The sequence below is a fragment of the Petaurus breviceps genome, unplaced genomic scaffold (genome assembly GCF_028583685.1).
Source record: "Petaurus breviceps papuanus isolate PSGF00001 unplaced genomic scaffold, PetGlider_PUasm1.0 128, whole genome shotgun sequence".
Taxonomy (NCBI): Eukaryota; Metazoa; Chordata; class Mammalia; order Diprotodontia; family Petauridae; genus Petaurus; species Petaurus breviceps.
Genome location: NW_027185664.1, coordinates 3,316,017 through 3,332,517, shown reverse-complemented (window position 1 = coordinate 3,332,517; position 16,501 = coordinate 3,316,017). Strand labels below are relative to the sequence as shown.

At 41.2% G+C, this 16,501-nt stretch overlaps 1 protein-coding gene across 1 annotated transcript in view; it reads right to left on the bottom strand.

Annotated features, from left to right (window-relative positions):
• LOC138171530 (collagen and calcium-binding EGF domain-containing protein 1-like) overlaps window positions 1–14,138 on the bottom strand; it is a 349,937-nt gene extending 335,799 nt beyond the window's left edge. Inside the window, exons 1-2 of the mRNA XM_069101053.1 lie at window positions 13,554–14,138; window positions 12,822–12,902 (exon numbers count right to left, since the gene is read on the bottom strand). Coding sequence (XP_068957154.1) covers window positions 12,822–12,902; window positions 13,554–13,714 — 242 coding nt within the window. The 5' untranslated portion in view covers window positions 13,715–14,138. The remainder of the gene's footprint in view (window positions 1–12,821; window positions 12,903–13,553) is intronic.
• Between the last annotated feature and the right edge of the window lie 2,363 nt (window positions 14,139–16,501).

The following is a 16,501-nucleotide window of genomic DNA, read 5'->3' as shown; positions in this document are numbered from 1 at the left end:
AGTGCAGTCTGGACTTTGGGACCCAGGGAATGTGTTGGCTTTTGCCCCTGGGGTGAGAAGCCACAGAGACCCAGCACAGGCAGCCAGTGCCACATGGCAGCTTCAGCTTCTGGCCTGCAGAGTGTAGGGGGACCAAGCAACCAGCCTGAGAGGTAATCGCTCTTGCTTTAACCTGCTTGGATCTGGATTGAAGTCTAGGGTGTAGGCTCCTGGGGCATGTGTCCAGCTTACCAGAGCATGTGGAGGCCTCAGAGAGGGCACCCATTTAATACCTCTGGCAGCTGAGAAAACCCCAGTGTTTGGGACAAAAACTCCCCTGTCTGGTGGGAGAGTCCTACTGTAGCAAAAAGCCCAGGGGTCAAGTGACTGAGGGGCAACACGACCAGGCAAAGGAAACAAAGCAGACATAAGATTCCACCATTAGACTCCTATTTTGGGGACAAAAAGGAGCAAAGCATGGAACAGGAGGAAGACGGTGAAGTCAGAACTCCTGCACCAAATCTTCAAAGGAAAATATGAGCTGGTTTCAGGCCATAGAGGACCTAAAGAAGCAGATAAGAGAAGTGGAGGAAAAATTGGGAAGAGAAATGAGAACGATGCAAAAAAGTTACTAAATGAGAGTCAACAGCCTGACTGAGGCTTAAAAGCTTAAAAAAATAGACTAACTCAAATGGCAAAAGAGGCTCAAAAAGGCAATGAGGAGAAAAATGCCTTAAAAAGCCTAATTTTCCAGATGGATAAAGCATCTCAAAAGCTCAATGAGGAGAATCATTGCTTCAGAATTAGACTGGAACAAATGAAAGCTAATGACTTTATCAGAAATCAAGATGCTGTTAAACAGATCCTAACAAATGAAAGAATAGAAGACAATGTGAAATATCTCATGGGAAAAACCACTGACCTGGAAAATAAATCCAGAAGAGATAATTTAAAAATTATTGGACTACCTGAAAGCCCTGATCAAAGTAAGAACCTAGAAATCATCCTTCAGGAAGTTCTCAAAGAAAACTGCTCTTATGTTTTAGAACCAGAGGGAAAAATAGAGGTTAAAAGAATCCACCGATCACCTCCTGAAAAAGATCCCAAAAAGAAAACTCCTAGGAATATTATAGCCAGGTTCTGGAATTCCCAGATCAAGGAGAGAATATGACAAGCACCCTGGAAGAAACAATTTGAATATTGTGGAAGCACAGTCAGGATAACCTAGGATCTGGCAGCTTCTACCCTGAGGGATCGAAGGGCTTGGAATATAATATTCCGGAGGTCAAAGGATCTGGGATTAAAACCAAGAATCACCTACCCAGCAAAATTGAATATCCTGTTTCAGAGGAAAATATGGTCACTCAGTGGAATAGAGGGCTTTCAAGCATTCTTGATGAAAAAAACAGAGTTGAATAGAAAATTTGACATTCAGATACAAGAAGCAAGAGAAGCATGAGAAGGTAAACAGGGAAAAGAAATCAGAAGGAACTTTTCAAAGTTGAACTATTAACATTCCTACATGGAAAAACAATAATTGTAACTGATGAAACTTTTCTCAGTATGAAAAAAGTTGAAGGGAATAGAAATATATATATGTGTGTGTGTGTGTGTGTGTGTGTGTGTGTGTGTGTATATATGTCTTTATATGAGGGTATATGGGCATATGAATACATATGTGAATGTGGGTATATATATATATATGTTTACAGGTATACATAGAGAGAGTGCACAGGACCAATTTAACAGGAAGGGATGATACTTAAAAGGTAAAATTAAGAGGTGAGAGAGGAATATAATGAGAGGAGATGGGGAGAGACAGAATGGGGTAAACTATCTCATATAGAAGAGGCAAGGGGAAATGGTTACAATGGAGGGGAAGAATAGGAAGGCAAAAGGGAATGGGTCAACCTTATTCTCATTGAATTTGGCTTGGGGCAGAAATGAAATACACACTAAATAGGGTATCTTACCCTACAGGAGAGTAGGGGTGAAGGGGATGAGAGTGGGGATGATGGAAGAGAGGGCAGGCTGGGGGGGAGGCAAATTGGAAGCACCCACTTTTGAAGGGACAGGATCAAAGTAGAGAAGAGAACAAGTGGGAGGTGGGACAGGAGGGAGGTAAATATAGTCAGTCCTTTACAATATATCTACTATGTTATTGTTTTGCATTAGCTACACATGTACAACCTATACTGAACTGCTTATCTTCCCAGTAAGGGTGCGTGACAAGGGAGGAAGGGAATGAATCTTTAATTCAAAGTTTTAAGATCAAATGTTTAAATATATATACACTATTATTAATACTATTTTACATGTAATTGGGAAATAAAATATACAGGCATTGGGGTATAGAAATCCACCATGCCCTACTGGAAAAGTCGAAAGGGGTAGGTATGGGAGAAAATATGGGAGAGAGCATACTGGAGAAGGGGATCTCCTGTGGGACTGCAATTTTGGGGCGGTGGGTAGGGGAAAAACAGGGAGAAAATTTGTAACTCAAAATCTGGCAGAAATGAATGATGTAAATCCGAAGTTAACAAAGCATTTGAAAAATAATAAAAAAGAAAAAGAAAAGAAAAATAAAGAAATGACATGTAAGGGGCAGCTAGGTGGCACAGTGATAGTGAGCACCAGCTGTGCAGTCAAGAGGACCTGAGTTCAAATCTGGCCTCAGCCACTTAACACAAAAACTAACTGTGTGACCTTGGGCAAGTCACTTAACCCCGATTGCCCTGCTTTCCCCCTCCAAAAAGCAAAAAAAAAAAAAACAATACACATACGATAAATAAAGAGAAGCATGGGAAAACATATGAACAGATGCAAATTGAAATAAGCAGAACCAGGGAACAAATAACAGCAACCACATCAATGGAAAAGTACAAAAAAAGGAAATGACAGCTGTGAAATCATAATTTGACAGCAACAAAGGACATATGAAATTTCATCTCCCTTCTCTCTCTGTGGAGGTGTAATAACTATCAGTCTGAAACATTCCATGCAATATCTGCCTTGATCTATGTGTTGCAGAATTGTTTCTTTCCCTCCTTTTTTTGTGTTCTTTTTAATAGGGAATGGCTCTCTGAGAAGGTGAAAGAAGAGGTATGTGTTGGAAAATGCAGATGATATAAGAACAAAATATGTTAGTAAAAATGAAAACAAAACAAAAATAATAAATGCAGAGGATGTAAACAGTGGAAGTAACCATGAATAAATTTTTTTTAAAAAGGCATGATCATGCAAAAATAACTTAATCCCAGAACAAGTTAAAGCTTATAGCTAATGTTAAGGACAACAGCAAGAGACTTTGTTAGATATTTTTTAGGCAAGAAAGAAGATTATTTGTTAAAAGTCATAGAATAGCTACTTAGAATGCATCAGATAAAAAAAGAAAAAGAATAAAGAACTGTGCAATGTGTGTTTTGCTTCTATTTTGCTACTATGAATAATGGTAAAGGGGATTAACAGCAAATATAATTGAGAAGATGGGGCCTTCAATAACTTCCTTATGCATCTGCAGTGTCTGTCCATGTTATATGTATGGATGGACAATCTCTATGGACTTTCCATCCACCTGCATATGGACAGTTGGTGTTCTTCATCCACTTGAGTCTTGCTGTGTACAGATGTGGGAAAACCTCTTTTAAGCTATTAAAGATCTCATTTAGGAGATGCTGCAATGCTCAGGGGCATGATGCAGCCTATATATCACCTGCAAATGGGGATATCTAGAAGACTTTCCATTCCATTCCCCTCCAACTGTAGGGAATTCCTCTTCTATTTCTCCTTCCATTTCAATTCTATACTGATATCTTATATAACTGAGGAAAGGAACCAGAACTAGCACCTACTATTTGTCAGGCATTGCACTACACGCTTTGGAAATATTGTCCCACTTAATCCTCATAAAAACCCTGGAAAGTAAGTGCCATTGTTATTCACATTTTACAGTCGAGGAATCTAAGGCAGACAGAAGTCAAGGTCAGAGACCATACCTGAACTCAGGTTTTCCTGCCTCCAGGTCCAACACTCTATCCACTGCATCACATAATAGCCTAACTTGCTGATAATTTGGTGAAAATACATCTCTCTTTTTTTGTTCATACTAGTAATCAGAGGGCCAAGTTCTAGAGGTTATTACATCTTTCAAAGAATCTCATTTGACTCATAACTAGTGCAATGGGGAAGCCACAATGGAGAAAAGACTTTAAGGTGGTATTTTGATTTACCCAAAAATAAATACTTGGGATCTTGGCAATTTTCTAACTATAAAGATGCAATCAACTATAGATTATAATTTATGAGTACTATCCGTTCCTCTTTCCTAGACTTTTCCTATTTCCTATTCTTGTTATTGGGAGCTGAGTAGTCCTCAACCCAGACCTAGGACTGTGGAATCCCATAGAGAACAACTATTAAACTTCAGAACTATTGAGAGAAGGGAAGCCTAGTAGCGTAACCATCAATGTGTGGCACATGTGTTGTAGAGACAATACCAGGAAATATTGGAATTTGGCTTTAAAGGCATTATCCTTGACCAAAGAAGTTGTGTTTCAACTGAAACTCCTTCTGGTGCTTTAAAGTTCCTAAATGGCTTCGTGGAAAAGTAAGGGCCTAGAACTTGGCAGAAGAGGGACTGCAGATGTTACAGCTGTTTTTTTCTTGAAACAAAAACAAAATAAAAATGGAACAAAGATCTCTGCCTAGTATCTGAATTCTTAGCCATGCCCGTTGTTTGAGGCAGATTCAATACAAAACCACTGGGTTCCTCCCAAGCAAAGATGGTGCCAGAGTTTGAAAAGGTAGTGCTGGGTATCACTGAAGTGGTAGGTACAGAGCAAAAGAGAAACATTCTCTAAAGAAAAGAACACCTCCAGATATATATATTTTTGCCTTTTTTGGAGGGCAATTGGGGTTAAGTAACTTGCCCAAGGTTACACGGCTATTTTTTTTCTGTGTGTGGGTGTTAAGTGTCTGAGGCCGTAACTGAACTCGGGTCCTCCTGACTCTGGGGCCAGGGCTTTACTCACTGCACCACCTACCCACCCCTCCAGATCTTTTTAAATTACCTTGGCCATCCCTCATAGGTAGTCCCTTCCCTGCAACTATGTTTCATTTGGAGTAATTGTAAAAAAGCCGCTTACTTCAGAGAATCTAAGAATTGGAGACTGGATACCATCCCAAAGGGTTTATTGGCAAGAGGTTATCCTTTGTGAAGCTGCTCCATGCCGCCCTGTTTGCAAACACTTCCTATTTTTTTTCTTGGAGAATGTATGTAAAGTGATACGTTACCTTGTCTCTTACCAACAGGCTCCAACAGCTAAGTCCAAACAACTGGGTTCAATTGAAAAGGAGGATGGTGGGCTGCCACCCCTCCCTTTCAACTGTGATCCCCTCCTTCAAAGTCAGCATTAGCACGATTATTGGGTTAGCATTAGTACAATTATAGCTCAGCTGTGAATTCAGGCCATTCTCTTTAGTGGAAGTTATCATTCTTTTCAATCAAACTGACTGAAATCTTTTTTTCCTGCCAGAATCCAGCACCTGCAACACATTAGTGATTCAAGTTAAACAGGTCTACGTGTGAACTGGTGAGAACAAGAGCAGCTGTCCCAGGGTGGTACAGTTAATCTCTCTTCTTTTTAAAAAGCCTTCCTGTCTCTGGATTAGGAAAAGACCTGTCACTAACTCTGATGCACCAAATACATCTTAGTCAAGTGCCTTTCTAATGTTGGTACAAGGATGACAGTTGGAGCCCAGTAAAGTAAGTCAGCATCTACAGAATAAAACAGGGGATGCCAAAAGACCTGTTTGCCCAAAATGATAAAAGGTAAGGTGGTACAGTGGACGGAGCACCAGGCCTAGAGCCAAGAAAAGCTGAACTCACATCCAGCCTCAGACCCTGGGCAAGTCTATTTACCCTATTGGCCTCATTCTCCTCATCTGTAAAATGAGCTGGAGAAGGAAATGACAAACCACTCCAGTATCTTTGCCAAGAAAACTCAAAAAATGGGGTCACAGGGAGTCAGATGTGACTGAAACAAGTAAACAACAATAAAAGGTTAATATCCAGTGAATAAGAGGATGTGTTACTGGCATGTTTTATTCCTATAAGTACGTATATTTTTAATCACTATACAAGGGGATCATTTAAACATTTAACATAGGGCATTTGATTGAAAGACAAAAGAAAACCGGGCTCCCAAATTCCACAATAATGCAGAAGTTTATGTGATATTCCATAAAGATGTTTATTTGAAACTTAAAGTCCAAGTAGTTATTTAGTTAAAAGCATGAGAAATAGATTGAAAGGAACAGTTTAGGGGGAGTAAAGATGGCAGAGTAGAAGAAGGACCTCTGAGCAGCTCCAGGCTTCCACCTTCCCCAATCAATGTAAAAAGAGGACTCTGGACAAACTTTGGAGCTGCAGAACCCACAAAATGACACAGAGAAGCTAACCTCCCACTGAGGACAGCCCGGCAGGAATCGTCCAGCATAGCACTCTGGAAGCCAAGCCCAGGCCCATGTGAGCAGGAGGTTTTAGTCCTAGGGCAGGTCTGACCAGCCCCTGGCCAGAGGGACTCCAAGATCAGCAGCAGCTGTGGCCATTTCCAGAATTATCAACACATAGATGGGAAGGACAAAGTGAGAGGTCAGTGCAGTCTGGACTTTGGGACCCAGCAAGTGGGAGTGCGTCAGCTTTTGTCCCCTGGGTGAGAAGCTGTTGAGATGCCAGCCAGTGCAAAGTGGCAATTTCAGCTCTTGGCCTGCAGAGTGTAGGAAGACCAAGTGACCAGTCTGAGGGGCAGTCATTCTTGCTTCAACCTGCTTGGATCTGGATTGAAGTCTAGGATGGAGGTCCTGGGGTATGTCTCCAGCTTTCCAGAGCATGTGGAGGCCTCATAGAGGGCACCCATCTAATACCTCCGGCAGCTGAGAAAACCCCAGCATTTGGGATGAAAGCTGCCCTGTCTGGTGGCAGAGTCCTACTGTGGCAAAAAGCCCAGGGGTCAAGTGACTGAGGGGCAACATGACCAGGCAAAGGAAACAAAGCAGACAGAAGATTCCAACATTAGACTCCTATTTTGGGGACAAAAAGGAGCAAAGCATGGAACAGGAGGAAGATAGTGCAGTAAGAACTCCTGAACCAAAAGCTTCAAAGGAAAATACGAGCTGGTTACTTAACCCCAATTGCTTAGGGGAGGCCAGGTGGCTCAGTGAGTAAGAGCACTGGCCCCAGTGTCAGGATGACCTAGGGATCGAATCTGGGCTCCAACACTTAGCACCACACCCAGAAACACCTGGCCGTGTAACCTTGAGCAAGTTACTTAACCTCGATTGCTCAAAAAAATAAATAAATAAAAATCAAATCAAATATTTAAATTTATATATATATATATACATACTATTATTAATACCACTTTACATGTAATTGGGAAATAAGATATACAGGCACTGGGGCATAGAGATCCACCATGCCCTACTGGAAAAGTCAATAGGGATATGGGAGAGAGCATATTGAAGGAGGATTTTGGGGTGGCAAGTGGGGGAAAAACGGGGAGAAAATTTGTAACTCAAAATCTGGCAGAAATGAATGATGTAAATCATAAGTTAATAAATCATTTAAAAATGCAAAAAAATAAAGGAAGGGAACAGTTTAGCTTAGAAAATAATAACAGTACCTAATTTACTTTAACATAGAAAAGAGAAAAAGAAAAAGAAAAAAACCAACAGAAAGCCTTTGACTTAGACTACAAAACTAGGGAAACAGGAAAATCAAATTTTAGGAAAGTCTGTAATGGCCACAAATTAAGTGCTGCCATAATATATCCATCTGCTTGTTCTGGCTATGATAAATTCAGAGCCCACATAGTCTATACACCAGGAGCTCTTACTCTTTTTTGGGTCATACACCCCTTAGACAGCCTGTACCCATTCTCAGAATATAATATTTTTAAATGTATAGGAATAGAAAGGCTACCAATGATACCAAAATTCAGTTATCATCATACTAAAAGATTCATGTTCGTGCACCCCTGGTTAAGAATCCATGCTATATGCCAAGTCACTAATGTATTATAAAACCATGTCAGATACTGATCTTTTTTTGCTGATTTGAGAATTATACATTTGTTTTATCTGGTTTACTCATTTGTTCAACAAATATTTATTGAGCTATGTACAAAACACTGTGGGAGGTACTATAATGATAAAGAATAATTAGAAAGCAAAGGACAGTTAACCCCAGTTGCTTTAAAAAAAATTTTTTTTTAAAGCACAGGACAGACTCTGTGCTTTAATACTAGTCTAAAACATAAGATGTATAAACAGTTGGAACTGTTGCTCAGAGAGAAAATGGAAAATAGAAGAAGAGAGGAGTCTACAACACAAGAAACAAGTATTTGGATAAGTTGCATATTCGTTCTAGAACAGCAAGTTTACAAGACAAACTCAGCTATGTTTACAAGAGGTATGCATTGTTCAGTGAGGAAAGTATGAGATTTGGAGATGGAAGATTGATGTTATGATCCTGGCTTTCACAGTTACTGGTTAGAGAAAGGTATTTTAGTTCTTTGAGTTTTCATTTCCTCATTGTTAAAATGAATTGTCTCCAACTACCTATATCTCAGGAGTATGAGAAAAGGGCTACCTTAAAGCACTGTACAAATATGAGAAATTATTATTATTACCTAACCAGAGGATAGAAGCAGCTAGGTGGCACAGTGGATAAAATACCTGGCCCTAAGTCAAGATAACTTACCTTCCTGAGTACAAATCTAGCCTCAGACATTTACTGGATGTGTGATCATGGGCAAGTCACTTAACTGTTTGCCTCAGTTCCTCATCTGTAAGAAAATGGCAAATCACTCTAGTACCTTTGCCAAGAAAACCCCAAATGGCGTCATGAAGAGGCGGAAGTGACTGAACAACAACAAAAACTACTTTAACTCTGCTGTGTGACCATCCACCTTACTTAGTTCTTACCAGCTTATGGAGGCAGAATAAGGAACTTGGGGCAAAGAATTTAGGATTTGGAGGAGTAGGATATGGAGAGAAGGATGAAAAGTCAGTTTATAGGCTTTAAAAAAGCAAGGACTCTTGGCAGTAAAAAGCTTTGTGGACCGGTAAACATGTGTCATGGACCTACGGCTAAGAAACAATGCCCTAATACTGGTCCACACACTCACTAGTCTTTAACCCATTCTCTATAACAAGAAGTAACATTTTATCCCAAGGAACTTTCACCTCCAAGCTCAAAACAACTTCAAAAGATTCACAGGTTGTTATCATTGGAAAGGACTAAATCTATCTTCTTCATTTTATGGGTGAGGAAACTGAGAAATGTAAAAGACTTGTACAAAATTCTCTCATTTGCATTCAAAACTTTCCCAAAATATCTTTGAGTAGATAGTAAGGTTATCTCTGCACAATGGTGCCACCCAAGTTACTTAAACCTGCCTTAAGCATAAAGGGCTTGAAATGTTTAGTATCCTTGAAACTTGCCTCTTAGTTTAATGTGGTATTTTGTTTTGTTTTGTTTTCAGGGTGCTCTAGTCTTCTGAGACCCTTTCAAAATACTTTGAATTGTACCCTATGTACATTCCTGCTCCTTAGGACCAATATAGAGATGATGTCCACAAACCCAAGCAACTCCTTTTATCTAGCACTTTAAAGTTTGCAAAGTATTTAACATATGTTATCTCATTTGATCATCATAATAACCCAGTGAAGTAAATGCTATAGTTATTCCCATTTTATAGATGAAAAAACTGAGACAGAAATGGTGACTTTTCCAGGGTCACACAGCTAGTAAGTGTCTGAGGCAAGGCTTTCAGACTCACAGAACCAACTCTTTCAATTTATTGTACCACCTATTTGACTAACCCTTTTAAAAAGCGCTTCATTTTGGACACCTTCAGCTGAAACCAAATTTGAATATCTACCTCTAAAGTAGGAATGATTAGTCTTTTTTTGTATCATGGACACCTTTGGCAGTTTGATAAAGACTGTGGACCCCTTCTCAGAATAATGTACTTACATGCAAATATATATATTGAATTACAATGAAACCAATTCTATTGAAATAGTTATCAAAGTGTTTGGTGAAAACCAGTTCATGAATTCCAAGTTAGAATCAAGAGGTTGGGAAATGGCAGAGGAGGGAATAAATTACACCACAGCCCTGAAACATACAGGGATTCCCTCTTCCTCAATAAGGAAAGATGGTACATACTAAGTAGAAAACCTTAGTGTATCCACCAAGACCCCTATTACTTTGAGGTAATCCAGAAGACATAGTAGTGGTCTCTGTCTCATATAACATTCTCAAATCAGAACTTCTCTTCTATATCTCCCATTTGTCCTTATTCTTTAAAAAATATTAAGTTGTCATACCTTCTAAAGGTTTTTTTAGATTGATATTTAATGGAGTGGTCCATAAAAACATGCCTCTTAATTGATCAATTAATCAAGTTGCCTTTTCTTAAAAAAAAATAAATAAAACCTGCATTTGTTGATACCCCCAGGTAAAAGAAAATACAAACTTGTGAACATTTTCTGAAAAAGAGGATATGAAATCATAGTTGCATTTATGTAGTGCTTTACTTACATCATCTCATCTGAACCTTCCAATGACCCTGTAAGATAAGGCATTGTCATCTCCATTTCACCAATGTTCAAATAAGTCAAGTGATTCCTCAGTGGTCATACAGCTAAGAGATGGAAGAGATGGAATTTCACCCTGATTGTGCGACCCCCAAATGCAACACGTTCTACTATGCCCCACTGCCTCTCCTCTTACATGGCACATTAATAAATGAAATCAATTCAGAACAGCAATAAAACACAGCAGCTTTTAAAATACGACACACTTTCTCTATTATAAATTTCTATAGAACCCAACATTCAGAGGCTCTCAGGAGAAGCCAACTATATATACCAAGTCACATGTCATCAAAACAGTTTTTACTGGAGTAAGCACTTAATAAATATTTCTTCAGTTGAACTGAATTAGTAAATTCTTTGCATTATCATCAAAAACAAAGAACAGTAGTTAGAAATTATGAATATAAAGAATTCAGAGCAATTCAGGAAGAGTTAAATGATTATGCAGAATGAAACAACTAGAATTGGAAAAATCAAGAAACAAAATAAATATTACAATGTAAATGAAAAGGGATTTGTACACTAACTGAAAAACCGAAAAAGGTACTGGAGAAGTGGGAACATAATGAAATATACTTCCCTTTTCTTAACACAGAGGTGGAAGAACCAAGAATACAAAACATTGAACATATTGTCAGGTACAGTCTCTGTGTCAGTTTTTTGTCTAGCTGTTTTTCTTTGATACAAAGGAGGGTTTACTGGTCAGGACGAATGAAATGATTGACGTTCAAAAATGTTAACCAAACCAAACCAAACATGACAAGAATCTAATTGAGAATCAAAGGACAGGTAATAGATGATTCACCCATAGCCTGTCATTTCTAAGTTATCATTCCATGTACTTCAGCTTTTTAGTGTTCTGTTACTCTGCCTTCCTATTTCTTTTCATCCATGTATTCTGTCTTTCTTACTAGACTCTAAGCCCCTCAAGGACAGGGCTGTATTTTATGTATCTTACTGTCTAACCTCAGTACCAAACATAGTTCTCTGCATTTATTTAGTATACTAGGTAATAAATGTTTGATGATGCTTGTTTGGCCTTTTCATGAAAAGAGATTCTCCTTATCTACTTGTCTTTTTCTTCTCAAATAAAAGCACCGATAGGACTAATCTTCTGATGGGGGGGTGGGGGGAGAGGGAGAAAGCAGTATCTTTCATGCCCAAAAGGCTGGAGCTTAGAATGCAGATGCTCAGATTCTAATTTTCCAGCAGGCATGTGGCATATTTCACTGCAATCTGCTGCTCATCAAGACTTCTAATTTCTGCACGAGAATGTTGAATTAGGCTAGATTCTCCAAGTCAAAGTAATTTTCTTTCTCTACCTTTACCAGCAGCTCCAGGGTCACATAAGAGAGAATTCCATTGGTCCAGGACAATCAAATGCCTCCTAACAAGAAAATAAGATCACAGAGACCCTACTAAGTCTTGCTTTTGCAGACTCGGCTCTTTCTGTTTCCAGGACCCTAAGCAGATACAATCTCTCCCCTCAAACTTTCTAGTTAATGAACTGCTTTTCTTCTTGCTGTTTCAAAAATACTGAAGTTTTCCAGATTCATTCAACACACACAGCAACCCACAGTCCTGTCGTTCCCCAGCCCCCAACACACATACTCCTTCCCACCCCATCACCTTGTCTGCAGAGGCAGAGACAGTGAGCAAGGCTGTCCCAGCGGGGGGAGAGGGTCAAGAGACAGCCAAGTGCCTAGTGTTTTTCCTTTGTTGACTTCGGATTTTCAAAACAAAACAGCAAATGCTCAGGCAGCCATTTATCTTCCCCAAGCCCCAGTGTTTACACTCAAAGCCCAAATCAACTTTACTTCATAAACTTTGAACCTTATCCTGCTTCCTCCCCGACTCGGGCCCCCACCTCTTCCACACACAAATATGCAGGATAGCCATAAACACTCTCGGGATTTTGATAGACGCGAGCCCCAGTAGTGCAATCTGCGGCTGTACTGGCCCCCAACCCGGCACCGCAGATAAATACAACGGGAGCTACCCGGAGGGAGCTCACGATAGACAGTCTGCTTCATACCAAGCGACGCACAAAACCAAGGCGACATCCCGAGTCTGTCCTTCGCACTCCCACCCCCCACTCTCCTTTACCTGGTCCTCCTTCCCCCTCAGCTCCTTTGTTCATTTTAATCTGCGAAAGTCTCCTTTAAGCGCCGTCTTACCTAAAACATGTGGTGAGCTCGCCGGTAGGTTTGAGACAAGGATACTTGGTGGTTGTTATCTTGTTCTCTGAACAGACTTCTCTGGAAGAAATTTCGAAAGAACATCCTGCTTTAGTCTAGGTCTGGAGATGCTCAGGGAACCTCAGGGTACCGAGGAGTGAGGGCAGGCTACGCGGATCCCCTGGACCTAAGGGCTGCAGTTCACAGGATTAGGTAACCCAATCCGACCTTCTAGTTTTACGGATGAAGCAACCGTAGGGTTTTATAACACTAATCAGGAAGAGAGGCTATGGGAAGAGCATTGGTTTCGGAATCCGAGGACCTAGGTCTGAATGGACTCTGCTACCTACTGGCTGTGTGACCCTGGGCAAGTCCTTTATCTATGAAATGAGGGGGTCTGAGCTAGAGGGCCCCAAAGTCCTTCCCCGATCTAAATCTTTGGTCAGATGAACCAGCGCACTGACAGGAGCGCAAACTGGATTCCAGTGGGTACGAAGTCCGCCCCCCTAGCGCAGAGGGAATACAGACGCAGGAGTGAAGCACTCTCAGAATCGGGGTGGTGGGTGCACGTCGGCACCTACTGCATCAAGGGAAGTCAGGCTAGGACCGCCTGGGGGCCTGTTCGGAACCGGGCACAGCGCCGACCGCCTCCGGTGATAGAAGCGCAGCCCGCTTCTGTGCCCGTCCTGAGTTTTCAGCAGTCCCAGCGTGGGGGGCAAGGGAAGGGCTCACCTGTCGCTGTCCTCAAACTCCTCTCTGTACGTCCAGGTATGTCCCAACGCCAGCAGGAGAAGCAAGGGACCCAGGCTTCTGCCCAGCTGTCTCTTCGCCCCTCCTCTCCGGCTTGGTGGAGGAGGCGGCAGCGGCTGCGGCGACAGTAGCGGCAGCACCATCGGGCAGACTCTCGGATAGCTCCCCCTCGGCGCCCAGGCTCTTGCTCTCTCTCTCGCTCGCTCCTTACAGCCTCCTCTTTTCTCCTCCTCTTTTTTCTTCCCCTCCTTTTCTTCCTCTCCCTCCGGCAGGGGGCGCAGGAGAGCAGGGGTGTTTGCACCACCTGCCCGGAGCTTTCTGTGGGCTCTGTGGGTCAGTAAGGGAGCGGGGTTTGGGAATGGCAGCTGCGGGAAAGAGAAAAGAGACCCAAATCAGGGGTTCGATCGGCCCCACCCCAGGTGCAGCCTGAGCCAGGAATGGGAAGTGCAGACTCAGAAGTGGAGCAGGGAATTTGGGGGCTGGAGAAGAGAGTTGGAACGGGAAGGCTGCCCAGGTTACTGAGAGACTATGCGAGCAGCAGGAGCGTCTTTCCCTGGACGTCTGTACTAGGTGACAGATTGACTTGACTAAAGCGCTCAGGGCTGAGTATGAGTCTCTGCCTCTTTTCCTCTATTGGGGAAGGAGCGGGGCGGCGACGGGGGGGGAGGGGGGGGGAACGAGAAGCAAAGGAAAGAAGTCTGAGAGAAGGCGGGTGTCAGTGTTTTGTATCGGAGCGGCATGGATAGCCAGGAGTGGAGGGAGAGGAGGAGAGAAGAAGGAAGCAGAGGGAGGAGGAGGAGGAGGAGGAGGAGGGGGTGGTGCTTCCTATTCTTACGAGAAAAAAGGAGAGGCGAGAGGGTTAATAAGCTTCCTTCCTGTTGTCAGTTTTTCTTGACTGTAGATACAGAATATTTTCCTTTCCCCAAATGGAGGAGTTACTTTTTGCTTTTCTCCCCTTCTATCTCAATGTTCAAGGAGTAAAGGCAAAGGGTGAAAGTTTGCATCGTGCTCCAGGCCTCCTGCAACTGAGCCTCTTCAAAGTTGGCGTCTTCTATCTCCATTCATATTTCGTTTGAGTGAGATATTTTGTCAATTCATTTGTAATGAATAATAGAATTATGTCACTCATCACTCAGAATTGCTGAAAAGGAATTAGGATTTATTAGGTTTTTCTTGGAATCTAAATTCCTCTTGTAGAACTTCCCAGTTCTATTTCCCAGATAGATTTGAATACAAACTGGTCTCTTTGGAAAGAGAATCAAAGAACAAGAAACTGTTACATTACCGTTACTTGATACTATGTACTATTTTATTTCATTGTTATGTGTAACATTATAACAAAAAACTATTGTAAAACAGTGCTTTTGATAATGATGAATGTAATCACTTATCTGATTTGGAAATCTAATGTGTAGTTAACTCTTACATTTAACATCTCCACACCTATTAATGAGATGCCCACTTCTAGCAAAAGCTAGGACCAAAGTTCAGAAATCAATCAAGAACTAGAGGTTTAATTCCCAAACTGTGCATCCCCTGCTACCAACTACATCACGGTGTAGTGAGTTAGGGAATGAATTATCATAGCAAAAGACCCAGAATAATTCAGAAAAAAATGTTTTGCTTATGGAATATTTTGGTTAGATGATAATTGCTAATTTTATAGAATTAGCCAGAATTAACCCTCTGTGTCAGGCCCATACTTCGCATGTTGTGTTGCTGTGAATCTTGAAACACTGCTCTGAAGAATCCATGTAGTAGGTAAACCAAAGGACAACGGAGAGATACAGAGAACAAAAATGACATGTACAGTACTTTCCAAACTTTAAAATGCTACATACATTTCAACTAACATTATTATTAGCATCATTGTTATCATTATCATGAATTGAAATGGGCTAGAGGAAGGAGCATAAGAAATACAGGATTAGGAAAAGGACGTGGTCCAGTTACATAACAAGAGCAAGATGGAGAGCCTGACTGCTGCACTCTTACCCAGGACATGGAAAGTCACTAAGAAAACCTCCAGCATATTGAATACCAGAGATCATGGACAAGATGTACATATTATGAGGAGGGAATAAATCACAATATGTTCTAGTAGAATAATACCCAATTCAAGTCAGATCAGTGTGCATTTATTAAGCACCTACTATGTGCCAGGCACTATTCTAAGTGACGGGAATATAAAGGGGGGGGGGGAGTGGAATCCCAGTCCCTGTTCTTAAGGAGGTCCCAGTCTAATGGGAGAGACAACGTGCAAACAGCATTGTACAAACAAGATATAAACATGATAATTTGGATTTCATCTCACTAAGATAAGCAAAGTTTCTTGCAGAAGATAGGACTTTAACTAGAACTTGAAGGATATCAGGGGAGCCTGGAGGAAGAGGTGAGGAGGGAAAGATGTGCAGTAATGGGAGACAGCCAGGGAAAATGCAAGGAGCTGGGGGTTAGATTAGCTTGTCTAAAGAATAGCAAGAGAGCCACATTAAAGAGATCACAGACCCATTAAAGTTTTATAGTATTTTACTTCTTAAAAGATTTACACATTTGATTTTCTCATATTTCAGTTTGCATAACTACCTTCTTAGTTGTGTAAGGAAAGCAAATTATTTTATTTAATTTATTTTATTTAAATTACCTCTGCAAATAAGAAAACTTAGGCTTGGAGAGGTTAGGTAGCCTATTTAAGGTCACCAAGATAGTTATTGGCAGAGGTCTGTTGCTTCAAAGTTCAGTCTCTTTTCACTACTCTCCATGTGACGATCAAATAATTAGAGCAGGGGCCCTCTCCAGTTTCCCTGCTTTGTATCTTGCCACTGGACTCAGATGGCTCTAGAGGAGAAAGTGGGGCTAGTCTGCTGGGCCCTTCCCCACTTAAATCCAATTCCCTTGCAAGTCATGGCAACACTTTCCTGAAACCCTGG